This window comes from Panthera tigris, chromosome D1, assembly GCF_018350195.1.
Source record: "Panthera tigris isolate Pti1 chromosome D1, P.tigris_Pti1_mat1.1, whole genome shotgun sequence".
Classification (NCBI taxonomy): domain Eukaryota; kingdom Metazoa; phylum Chordata; class Mammalia; order Carnivora; family Felidae; genus Panthera; species Panthera tigris.
Window position 1 is genome coordinate 55,883,706 of NC_056669.1, and position 12,800 is coordinate 55,896,505.

The 12,800-nt window shown below is 52.5% G+C and overlaps 1 protein-coding gene across 1 annotated transcript in view; it reads right to left on the reverse strand.

Annotated features, from left to right (window-relative positions):
- Nucleotides 1-640: 640 nt before the first annotated feature.
- DGAT2 (diacylglycerol O-acyltransferase 2) overlaps nt 641-12,800 on the reverse strand; it is a 32,160-nt gene continuing 20,000 nt past the window's right edge. Inside the window, exons 3-8 of the mRNA XM_042959116.1 lie at nt 11,869-11,976; nt 11,406-11,476; nt 4,849-5,053; nt 4,057-4,231; nt 3,471-3,673; nt 641-1,820 (exon numbers count right to left, since the gene is read on the reverse strand). Of these exons, the coding sequence (XP_042815050.1) occupies nt 1,666-1,820; nt 3,471-3,673; nt 4,057-4,231; nt 4,849-5,053; nt 11,406-11,476; nt 11,869-11,976 (917 nt within the window). The 3' untranslated portion in view covers nt 641-1,665. The remainder of the gene's footprint in view (nt 1,821-3,470; nt 3,674-4,056; nt 4,232-4,848; nt 5,054-11,405; nt 11,477-11,868; nt 11,977-12,800) is intronic.

The following is a 12,800-nucleotide window of genomic DNA, read 5'->3' on the forward strand; positions in this document are numbered from 1 at the left end:
CCTTGCCTCTAGGCATTCATTCAGTGTATCATCCTCTTGAGTGTGAGTTGGATCTAATGGGGAGAATACGGCAAAAGTGACAGGATATCACATCCGAGATGAAGTTATAAGAGAACGTGACTTCCACCTTGCACACTCTCTCTCTGGCTCTTTCTGCTTACTCTCTCTGATGAAGCCAGCTGCCATGTTGTGTTCCATGAACTACTCCATGGAAAGGCCCGTGTGGCAAGCAAGCAAGAGTGGCCTCTGGGCAATAGCCAGTGAGGAAGTGAACGCTGCCAACAGCCGCGTGAATGACCTTGGAAGTGGGTCCTCCCCTGGTCAAGCATGAGGATGACCACCGCCTGTCTGGTTATCTTGACTGTAGCCTTGCGAGAGGCCCTGAGGGAGAGGGTTCTGCTAAGCTATACCTCGGCTACTGACTCTCAGATTGTGTGGTGGACACAGTGTTGTGTGAAGCCACTGTGTTGTGGAGTCATATGTTACGCAGGAAAAGATAACCAATACTACCGTACGGCGTGTAGACCACGTAGACCAAAGGAGCAAGGGGAAAGGCTTGGCAGGGAGCCCAGATGGGACCATAGCCTCCCCAAGTGTCAGGGGCAAGATGCAGGTGAAGTCCCAGCAATAACTCACAGAGAACTCTCGTTTTCGTTTATTCATTTTGGAATTTACAAAAGTGTGACATGGGACAATCATCTCATCAAGAGAAAACAGAACACACAGAGGGGCTGGGTTTCTTCCCTGGTTCCTCCCCTCTCAGAAAGGCACAAATATGTGAGGCTTGGGTTCGGGGGCCTCCTGTCTTAAGACCAATGTGCTGCTCAGAAGGCCAGGCCCCTCTGTGAACAGGAAGAGGGACCCTTTCCTCACACTCATACTTGGGTTATGGGCTAAACAAACCGAGGCCACTGGGAAACATGTGAATCAGGCCAAGTCCAGGTCTGTCCTGGGCACATGTTGTCAGCACCCTGTGGAAGACTAGTCACTCCAACTACAACATGGTGGCTGACTAATCCTGGAGGCGGTGCATCTGGGACAGCGCTGTCCCTAGCACAGGCTGATTGCCACCCTGGTTCTTACCCTGGAGGCCTCAGATTTAAAAGACTAACTGGACTGGAGCTGGAGCATTCCAGATGCTCATTACTGCACTCTTCAAGTTGGGGACAACTGTGCCCTCCAGGTCTTCCCCTTGGTAGGAGGGGCCAGGCCGGCAGTTAAGTGTGGGGTAGGTATTTTAGAATAGAGGTGTTTGTATTAGAAGTGGCTCCTGGCCCTCATCCTGCAAGTAAAAAGAAGATAACCTAACCCCGGTCTGAGTCACCAATGGCTGTCCTTCTTTCCCAGTTAACCAGGACTGAGTTTTGTCTGTAATTTTGGGGAAGGAAGAAGAAGGATTGCTTGAGAAACCATAAAGGCCCAAATGCGTCAGCCACCACCTAGAACAGGACAAATTGGAACTAAAAGAGTTGGAAATATTCACTTTTTCCTTATTAAAAAAGACCTAACATTTGTAATGGTTTAACAAAATTATTATAATTTCTTTTAAATAACCCACAGACACCCATGACGCTTCCAAATTTACAGAACAAAAAAGCATTCGAGAACTTGGTAGAAAACGATTTGTAGCTGGTTCCTCCTAGGAGCTGGCCCCTGAGGGCAGGCTCAGTTCACCTCCAGAACCTCAGTCTCCGGGAGGCCGAACTTGGTCTTGTGCTTGTCGAAGAGCTTCACCAGGGCCTCCATGTACATGCTGTGGTACAGGTCTATGTCCTGCTGGGTTGGGTGCTCCAGCTTGGGGATGGTGATGGGCTCACCCACTGCAGGGATGGGGCAGAGGCCTCTGGTTAGTCAATCCACTCGGGCCCCCCTGACAGTCTACCATGATGTTGATAGCAGTGACCCTGCACTACGTGCCAACCATGTGCCAGGAACTGTGCCAAATGTGCTCCACCTCAGGTTGTCCCTGTTACAGGGGAGAAGATGGGAGGCTCCAGGGCACGGGAAGGGACCTGCCTCAGGCCACACAGTCACTAAGCAGCAGGTGGGATCAACACTGGCTGCTCCGAAGGCACTCAGTTGGAAGGTCCCATGTAAGAGTTATGGGACCGAGTAATGGCTTTGCTCTTGGTCTGCTCCAGGCAAGTCACTTTGCCTCTCTGAGCCTCAGTTCCCTCACCTGTCACATGGGGCTCCTTCCTCATAGGACTTTGATTAGGATTTTGAAATCACATGACATGCTTTGAAAAGTGTGCCGAGGGAGGAGGAGCCCAACATTCATACATCCATCCATTGCTTTATTTTCTGCATCTCCATATTCAACTCATCCCAAAGTCCTGGCAAAGACATTTCGGAAACTTCTCCCAAGTGCATGCCCTTCTCTCATCACCACTGCCGTTCCCTTTGTCCCTAGTGGCTACCACAGGGGCATCCCGCATTGGTCTTGTGGCTTCCATTTTTGACCCTTCTAACCCATTTTCTATCCAGCAGCCCAAGAATCACTTTAAAATGCAACTCTGAACCTCTCCTCCCCAAAGCCCTCCAGTAGCTTTCCATTCTTAAGGTGAAGAGCAAACTAGTTCACGCTGCCCACAGGAGCCTGTCCCTCTCCAGCCACACGTGTGCATGGATATGTCCCTGCTGCCTCAGAGTGGTCAGACCTGGTATAGGATTTGCACGTGACAAGAGTCAAGAGTGAGTCTGGGTCCTGTCACCTAAGATGCAGGCAGTTAGTCTTTGTACAAATACAAAGCAAAACACCTTGACCCTGATAACTCAAAGTATCTACGTGAGCTTTGGCCCCTAAAGTCCATGGCTTGCGGCCTACACACTTTTGTGTGATCTCTGGCTTGTGAGACACACACACACACACACACACACACACACACACACACCCAGAACAACACAGCTGAGGGACAAGTGCTGCCAGTTTTTGCTATACTTCTCAGAGGACTATGCTCCAGTCATGTTGATGTTTTTCTTTCTGTTCCTCAAAAATCTATACAATCTCGCTGCGGGAACTTCACTTAAGCTAATGTTTCTGACAAAAAAAAAAAAAAAACCTCTCTTCCTCCTGTCTTTTGCTAGATAATTCCTATTCAGTTAGAAGTGGAAGAGTCACCGCTTCTCGGAGGTCCACTGCCACCCCCCAGAGCACCCTGTACATTCCCCTCACACCCCCTCCTGGTCTTTGCTTGACAGACTGGTCTTCCTGATCTTCCCTGACAGACTCCTGGGCCCTGCAAACACGGACCGTTAAGTCTTGTTTTCTCATCTGGCACTGCTTGGCTCACAGTGATGGAACTATCTCCACCCCCACTGGCCGTTCCCATCAGCACCCAAACATGTCCACAGCTGCGTGGTTTAGAGCATGGACATCAGAGCCAGAGGGCCTGCATGTGAATCTTAACTCTACCACAAACTAGCAGTGGGGCACCTCGAGTTCAGGGGCTGCAGGCAGGGGAGCTCACCAACGGTAGTGATGGGCTTGGAGTAGGGCACCAGCCCCCAGGTGTCAGAGGAGAAGAGGCCTCGGCCATGGAAGATGCACGGGGCAAAGCCAATGTACTTCTGGAACTTCTTCTGGACCCATCGGCCCCAGGAGCCCTCTTCAAAGATCACCTGCTTGTATACTTCATTCTCCCCGAAGGAGTAGATGGGAACCAGGTCAGCTCTGGAAAGGAGAAGCCAGAGTCAGTCACACCCTAACTGCTGGCCTCTGAACTCCCAGCAGCATGACTTATTTGGCCCCAGGGCACAGTCTTGCACCTGAGCTTGGCCTGTAGCCCACCTGCAGGAGCCCAGGAAACACAGGCTGCATCTCTGCCCCACTCAGACACTCAGGCTACACTTGGGCAAACTTGGTCTGAAGCTCTGGCATCCAACCTCTCCTCTCCCACAGGATGGCAAATTCCCATCTATGCCTTCCTGGGGTTTGGGCCTTGCTTCTAGGAGCAAGGAGTTGCTTTGTTTGGGCCAAACAAAGCTTTGGAGGGCTGTGCATGCATGTGCATGCTGGTGTGCACGCGTGTGCAAGTGTGTGCAGGAGGCACTTACCCGTGGCGTAGGGCCAGTTTTACAAAGCCCTTGCGATTGCGCAGAGTGACTGCGTTCTTGCCAGGCATGGAGCTCAGGGACTCGGCTGCACCCCCCACTACGATGATGATGGCATTGCCACTCCCATTCTTTGAAAGCAAGTAGTCTATGGTGTCCCTGTTCACAGGGCAAATGCCTGGCAGGGAGAAGGACATAGAGTCAGGGCTGCCCATAAATGCACTCCCTACCCCCTTCATACAGCCAAACATAAACAGAAAGAGCCCTGGCCTTAGGCTCCAGACCTAACCCAGCCACTAGAAGCTGTATGGCCCTGCATAAGCTATTTCTTTTTCTGAGCCTTGGCTTACTTATGTGTAAAATGGAGATAATGATACAAGGTTGTTTAGGGACCTTGTTCATTTGGCAAACATTCCCTGAGGTCCTAACACTGCCAGGCTATTGCTAGGTGCTGGGGATCCCAGCGAATCAGGGTGGCAGGGGTCGCAGGCCGGTGGATAAGGACAGATCCACAGAGAGTGATTAGGTTGTGCCAAGGGCAGCACAGGGGCTGGGTTGCCCAGAAAAGGAGTCAGAGCAAGCATCGTAGGGAAGATGTTATTGAAACCGAATCCTGAAGGATGCATGAATGACCCTGCTCGGCCCTGACCCACCATGCCTATGGCCGACTGCACCTCTGAGCACAGGACCAGCCGCTGGGGCACGGTATGTGGGCTTCCTGACCTCTCTATCACCTTGCTCAGTGGAAAGGCTCAGGCCTGAACAAGAGTACAGCAGGGGCAGGCAGATTCTCACCTCCAGACATCAGGTATTCCCTCAGCACCGGCATCCGGAAGTTGCCGGCCAGCGTGGCCAGGTAGGGCCTTATGCCGGGGAACTTCTTGCTCACTTCTGTGGCCTCTGTGCTGAAGTTACAGAAGGCACCCAGGCCCATGATGCCATGGGGGTGGTATCCAAAGATGTAGTTCCTGGTGGTCAACAGGTTGTGTGTCTTCACCAGCTGCAGGGTAAAACTCAGGTCAGAGGGAACTGCCAGGAGAAGGGTACCGGGGCACGCCCAGGAGACAGGGGAAGGACTGTGTGTGTCATGCCCGATGAGACTCTGGGCCTGAAGGACCGGAGGGTCTCTGCACACCTGACCTCAGACTCTTGGCAATTGGCATTTCGACTGTGAGTCCCCAGGAAGGGAGGGGGAAACTTTCTCTCTCAATGCCCTTACTTCTCCAGCCAGACACAACAGGTCCCCTTATCTGTACCCTGCTCTCCTCCTGGACCCATTCTCCTCATCCAACCCCTGCCGCTCTCAGATAAAGAGGGGTGTCCAGTTTTCGTTGGGGTAAAGTCCACATCCTTCGGTTAGGGCAGAAAAGGGACAATGCAGCTGGCCTGAATGGAAACTTCCTTCCAGGCAGCAAGGCTCAGCTGCGTTGCTGGGGAGTCAGGCAAGCAATAGCCCTGTGCCGGCCGCAGTGGGGGTGGGGGATCAGCTGTACGGCCAGGCAGCTGACCTGTGGTACTATCAACAAAGCTGGGATGCTCTGAAGAAGGACTGGCTTCCATGACGGCTGCCCCCTCCCCTGGGGCTGGTGGCCTGGAGGGTGGGGTGGGTGGTATAGTTTCCCTATACCCTGAGGCACCTACCCAGCATTGCAAGGAACTTGGTAGGGGTAGAGGCACTGAAAGGGATGGAAAGCAAGGGCATTTGGCTCAGAAAACATCACTTCTTTTCTGATTAGACAAGTAATAAATAATCATAGAGCATTTAAAAAATACAGGAAAAGGGGCACCTGGGTGGCTCAGTTGGTTAAGCATCCCACTCTTGGTCTCACAGTTTGTGAGTTTTAGCCCCACATCGGGCTCTGTGCTAACAGTGCAGAGCCTGCTTAGAATTCTCTCTCTCTCTCTCTCTCTCTCTCTCTCTCTCTCTCTCTCTGCCTCTCCCCCACTCTCTCTTTCTCTCTCTTTCAAATACAAATAAACATTTTTTAAAAAATACGGGAGAGGCGCCTGGATGGCTCAGTCGGTTAAGCGTCCCACTTTGACTTAGGTCCTGATCTCATGGTTCGTGGGTTCAAGCCCTGTGTCAGCTCTGTGCTGACAGCTTGGAGCCTGGTGCTCTCTCTGTCCTTCCCCCATTCACACTCTGTCTCTCTCTCAAAAATAAAAATAAACATTAACAAATTTGTGTTTAAATACAGGGAAGTAAAAAGAAAATCCAAAGTACCTGTCCTATCTCCAATCCTGATAAACCACTCTGATGTGTTGAATCCTTTTGTCACTCAAATACACATGCTCTTTTTTAAAAACCACAAAATTAAGGGCACATGGTTGATATCATTTTTCTACCAAGCATATCACAACTATTTTTCCTACCACGATCCCTCATTAACATGTCTCTCATGGCTGCATTATTCTGTCATACAGCTATGCTGTACAAAATAGAATTATAATCAAACTCCGATTGATGGATCTTTAAAAACCTTCTAAAATTTCCTTCAGAAAGAATGCTTCCATAAGTATCTTATTTTTGTCCACATATCTGATTGTTTGACAAACTTCTAGAAATACAATTCCTGGGTCAAAGGGTTTGAACATTTTGGTCTTGTGGGCTGCCCTGCCTTTAGAGGGGTGACACCGATAACATTCCTACTTGCTGTGTTTGAAAGTACCCACGTCCCTGCACTGGTGCCAGCAAGAGGCAAGGCACGGGCCAACAGCAGAATGTCAGGAGCCCGGATTTACCACGACTCCAGGTTTGGGAACCCCCATCTGAGGGAAGGATCTTGTGCTCAATCTGGGGCGAGGGGGTGCTGGTGGCTGGCCCTGGGAAGCTGACATCTGAATCTTCAGGTGACAGAGGCCTTGAGGGGGACGGTGTCGATGGTGGCCGGCACCATTCCCAGTTTGGTAACTGCCAGAATGTGCGCGAGCAACACCCTATGAGTTTCACCCGCTGTTGCTTGGGCCTTCCTTCCTCTTCCTCTTCCTCTTTGCCTTTGGCAAGCGCATTCAAGTTGTTCAAGAACTCAACCAACTCGAAGCTGCCCCCTACGTAAACGGGAAACAGCAGCAGTGTAGGTCCTGACTATTGGGTAGGGGGCAGCGAGGGGTTGTAAAGGGGGCCTGGCTTTACACGAGCCTTGCAAGGAAACTGCTCCGAGATTTTGCCTCCTGAGGAGCAGGTATGCCCACCACACTAGCTCGCAGTAAAGTGGACCCTGGGGCTGGCTTCTAGGCGATGGGATGGCGTCAAGGTAAGAACTGAGCAGCCAGCACCACATTGGTGACCTGCTCCAGACTGAATGCTGGGTCTGGGAGTCCAAGACCTAGAATGGGCTGGAGGAGCCTTGACCTAGGCCATTTCTTTGATCACAAGGTAGAGACCGAGGCCTAGAGAAAGGAGATTGCAGCGAATCCTACCCCACCTCTAGACCAGGCCACCCAGTGGGCTTTTCTCTGAGCCACTGGGATCAAGTGCGCCACCTGGTGGAAGCCCAGCTGGCTCTTTAAATCACCTCCCCCCATGTGTCTATCTGGTGGGGCGCTTGGTTAAGTGTGCTACCCCGAGGTACACTGCAGGTTAACGGCCCTTGGGGCAGTCACCGGAAGAACAGGCATCTGGTCGGCTATGATCTGTCTTCATGCCACACTCCCCTGCCCCCCAAGGCTGGACAGAGCGTCCATTCTGGAGGGAGAAGGAAGGCACTGACACGCTGGCTCCTGTGTCCCCTGTTTCCCATGGCAGAGTCGCAGCCCCAGAAGTTTCCCAGGCCAGGCCTGCTTGCTAACATGAGTGAGGAACACATCCTGGCAAGTTGCTTCTCCCACGCTGCCTCCTAGGGCAAGAAAGGTGCGCAGATAGGCTTGTTGTACCCTGGCACCAGAGGAAGAAATTCAGAACCAGAGAGGAGCAGAGACTTGCCTAAGCTTACACAGCATTGCACGAAGGCAGAGGAACATAGGAGGGAGAACATGGGCCCTGAAGCCAACAGCTTTGGTTCCTATACCTGCCCTGCTCCTGCCTTGCTCTGGGACCTCGGGACAGTCCCTCCTCCCTGGGCCTCAGTAGGACCGTCTGGGAAATGAGCAGATGGACAGATAGATAATTCTAAGCTCAGAGAGTCTTTCCTAATCTCCTCTCCAAAGATCCTGCCTATTCCTCAGGGATTAGTGACCCAGGCACTTCCTCTCCTCCTCCAGGTAGCTGGTGGTCCTGGTGGCTGCCGCTAACACATGAGCTCTCCTGCGCGGGGAGAAGGGAGGCTCTGAGGGCTCACTGAGCTGCTCTAGTGGCAAAGCGCCAAGCAAAGAAGGGAGTGGGGAGGTGTGGGTGGGTGCGTACAGCTAGAGATCATTCCATAACCACTGATATGACGCCAGGAGAAGGGGGAGGACCAGAAGGGCCACACAGAACACCACAGGGCGTCAGCCCTGACGTGAAGACACCAAGGCCAAACCCTCCCTACACAGAAGAGGAGCCTGAAGCCCTGAGGATCAGGGGCTGGGCCAAGATCACCAATAGGTAAGCGCAGAGCCCAGGCTGAGGCTCAATGCCCTGGCCTGCCTCATGCCCAGGCTGGCTTTGGTCCTGGTGCCTAGGGGCCATCCCAGGGCCAGCTCACATGTGCCCTGCAGCTCCAACTCCCAGGTGAATTCTTGGAATGGAAGTGTGAAAAGGGACACAGGGTTTGTTTTGGTTCTTTTGGAAATGTGGACATCAGCGGGAGGGGCACCTGTTTGTCCCAGCTTTGACCAAGGGTCACTGGGTCATCCTGTTCTGGGTGGAGGAGGCTACTGGCCTTGAGGAAGTTTCCAGAGGGATAGGCTGCTCTAATCACTGGGGCCTGGCCCCTGAGGTAAGGGTGCCAGCAGAGAGAACAGAGGCCATAATCCCTCACATCCAATCATAATTGACTACTTTTTATTATAATAACAGCTCCATTTTGCAAGTGAGGCTAACGAGGCTCAGCGAGTTGAGAAAGTGTGTCTTGTGGTCCCACGGACAGAAAGTGACAGTCTAGCAGAATCTGCCAGATCGTGAGCCCACCTAAACGGGACCAGGGCTGACTCCTATGTGTCCCCATGCCTCGCACAGAGCCCGGGGCTGTACAGGGAACAAAAGCTGTTGGTCAATGAATAGAGTGACAGAGCAGGAACCTGACCCAGGTCTCTAACCGCAGGCAGAGAGAGGGAGACCCAGGAAGTGGGGCTCAATCCAATGGGGAAATCCGGCATTGCAGCTCTTCCAGAGAAACAGGCAATGGGAATTTAGTGGGGAAAAGCCTGGGGCTTGCATTCTAGTACTAAGGCTGGCACAGACTTCCCGTGCAACCTGGACTGGACCCGGCCCCTCTTTGGGACTCAGTTTTCTCACTTCCAGACTGAGCGGGTTGGGTCTTATGACACAGTATTGTCCCAGCAACAACAGCCTTGAACCCCCTGCAGCCAGAGAGATGGAGTCAGGGAAAGGCAGGAGTGGGAACTCTGGCCCCCAGGATCCTGGGGAAACTGGCTCAGACTGGGGTGTGCAAAGGGCACGCCCTCCCAATACTGAGTACAGTGGAGGAATGGAGGGTTACCTGGCCACCTCCTCCGGGCAGCATGCCAGGATGTCTAGTCGCTGACTCACAACAGCAAACATACACCACCCTGCACACATTCACTCTCACACACACTGCTTCTGCTTTTCAAACCCCACTGCCTTCTGCTGGGTTACCCTAAGCAGCTAGGGTGTGCCAGCGCTGGGATGCTCAGCGAGCTGGCCAGACAGGTCTTTCCCCTGCAGGAAAAACCTTTAGGATTCTGCCAGAGTTAGCTACAACCCCCCCAGCATTGCCCACATGCACCATGGCCCGCATGCCTCTGCCTTGCCAGCCTGGCTTGTAAACTATCGGCCGACGGCCAGAAAAAGATGAGAAAAAGTCCAGACCAAGCCACCATTTATACCATCAGGACCTTGAGGTTGGCCCCAGAGAAGACAGGTGCTTAGAAGACCAGTGTGTACCAGAGCAGCCAATGATACAGAAGAAAGGAAACTCAGAGACCAACTTAGGTTTAGACTACGTTGGGGAGACTATGGGGAGACTGCATGCTGGTAGGGACGGTGCCTCACTGAAGGTCACACTGGGCTCTTCGAGCCTACATCCTCCAAGCCTGAGGGAAGCCTGAGTACCTACGTGAGCTTATTTCCTACAGCTCTGCCGTATAGGGAGACAGTGTGCTGTGATGGGAACAGTCCAGACTTGAGGCAAGACAGTAATTGGAACTTCAGCTCAAATTGCTCCTAGCTTCATTCAGCTTTATTACTCTCTGACCTTCAGGCTTTTCTTCTGTGAAAGGGGGATAAAATGAATACCCGCTCACAGGGCACTGTGGGGGTTAAAGGGAACTCCTTGAAGAAAGGTGCTGGTTTCTAGAAAGCTCCCAATAAATGGAGATCCTCCTTCTCCACTCTACCTCTTCAAGATCCCCCACACTCCAGACTTCTTCTCAAACTCAGGTGCCTATGTGCTCATTGGTTTCCATGCCTCTTCGGTGCTACTCCTCTTTAAGATGGAGTTCTAGGAGCACGTCCTCCAGAAGCCTCCTCTGAGCACTTCAGCAACCAGGGCCTCGCTCTTCTTTCACTGCACATCTCATTTCCTGGGCCCTAATTCCCAGGGTCATGAGCCCCAGCGACCTACCTGCAACTGGCCGAGAGAAGCGATACTCTTCAAGAGCTTCAGAAGGAAAAAAAGCCCCCCACACTTACTGCTTTAAGTTGCGCCCGTGGTTCAGGTCAGATGGACTTGAAACTACCTTAGTGTTGATCTTGATAAATCACTGCCATTTTAAGTTGTGCCTTTAATATTGACTCAAAGGCAGACAAGCAACGGCCATAATATCTATTGCGTGTGCTCCTTCCATCACGAAGGATCTCAGTGTCTGAAACCTCTTTTACCCAAATGCTAGAACAAGTCTTGTTTCCCCAAGAAACTTGCAAGCTTCTTCCTTTCCCAAAATAAAAACCAACAACTATCATGTTTCCACGTTTGCCCTGGCTGCCAGGAAGCTCAGAGTTGACCACGAAGCTCAACCTCTGCAACTTTATTGGATTCGTATGGCTGAAATACTAGTATTTTTTCCTTCAAGTCTTGACTTTTCCTTTTACCCGGTATCACACTGTATGTATCCCAAATTGCCTCAAATCCTGCATCAGTTGGGGTAGAATATGAACATATGTTCATAGTGGAAGCGGTCACATGGTTCAGCTGAGCACACTTGGTAACTGTGAATGGATGAATTAAGGCTTAAGTTCCGATTTCTCAACCATTTCTGTCCTGATACCCAAGGTAACACCCACAAGTCTTTACCTGGATGGGAAAGTAGTCTCGAAAGTAGCGCCACACAGCCCAGTTTCGGACCCACTGTGATCTCCTGCCACCTTCCAGGAAACAAAATACAGCATTGAGAAGGAGTGGGAGTAGGGGCGGGTGACGCGTGGGCAAGGCAGATAAGACAGAGCCCCTGTGAAACCCTGAGTTGGGGGCCTACCACCCTGTGGAGCATCTCCTCCCCGCTTCCTGCCAGGCCCTTTGCCACCTTTGTTCCCTCACGTTATGCAAACCCTTGACTGAATGGGGGCTCCTCTGAGGACCTGAGTGGTGCCCTCTGAGGGGCTTTTAACCCCTCAGACCACCCCCTAGGCTGGCTCCAGGCTTTCCCCTCAGTAAGTGCTAAGGAAAAAGGGGCGGCACTCACGCTGAGGAAGTTCACGGTGGGCAGGAGGGAGCGTCCCAAGGGCGAGGGGGTGGGGCTGGGAGGCTGTGCTCTCACCTTTCTTGGGCGTGTTCCAGTCAAACGCCAGCCAGGTGAAGTAGAGCACGGCGATGAGCCAACAGTCGGTGCAGAATGTGTACATGAGGATGGCGCTGCAGGCCACTCCTGGTGGGGGAGCAGATGGCCACAGATCAGACCCTGTGGTCCCCGGGGGGGGGGGGGGGCTCAGTTTCCCCCTGGGCAAAGGCTCACCAATGACAGGGCCCAGGCACAGCTGGGGCCGCGGGCAGAGAAGGCCTGTAGCCACAGCCTGGGGAGGAGCAGGCTCCCGGGGGACAAGAGCCTCATCTGGATTCTGATGGGCGTCCCTGGTGTCGAGGGGCTCATGGGCTCCATGTGGTCTGGGCAGTAGTGCTGGGGAAGCCATCCTTGGAGCTGATCTTTCTTGGCCTTTCCTCGCACATTCTCCCAACCCCAGTACCCCCCCCCCCCCACCGTTACCATGGACACAGGGAGGGACCTGCCAAGTGCCTCTACATCTCAGGACTTGGGTGGAGCCACTGTCTCATGTGTGAGGCAGGGGGACTTTATCCCATTTTGGAAATGAGAACACTAGGGCTCGAGGAGGAGGTAACATGCCCAAGGTCACCCAGCAGGACGGTGGCAGAGCCAGGATTCAAACTCAAGCTGGACCAGTAAAACCATAATCTGCACCAGGCTTTAGAAGTTCACCCAAAATCAGGGCGCCTGGGTGACTCAGTGGGTTGAGCTTCAGACTTCAGCTCCGATAATGTTTTCACCATCATGAGTTTGAACCCCGCTGTCAGCCTGTCAGCATAGAGCCTGCTTTGGATCTTCTGTCCCCCCTTTTCTCTGCCCCTTCCTTTTTTTTTTTTTTAATTTTTATTTATTTTTGAGACAGAGAGAGACAGAGCATGAACGGGGGAGGGTCAGAGAGAGGGAGACACAGAACCCAAAACAGGCTCCAG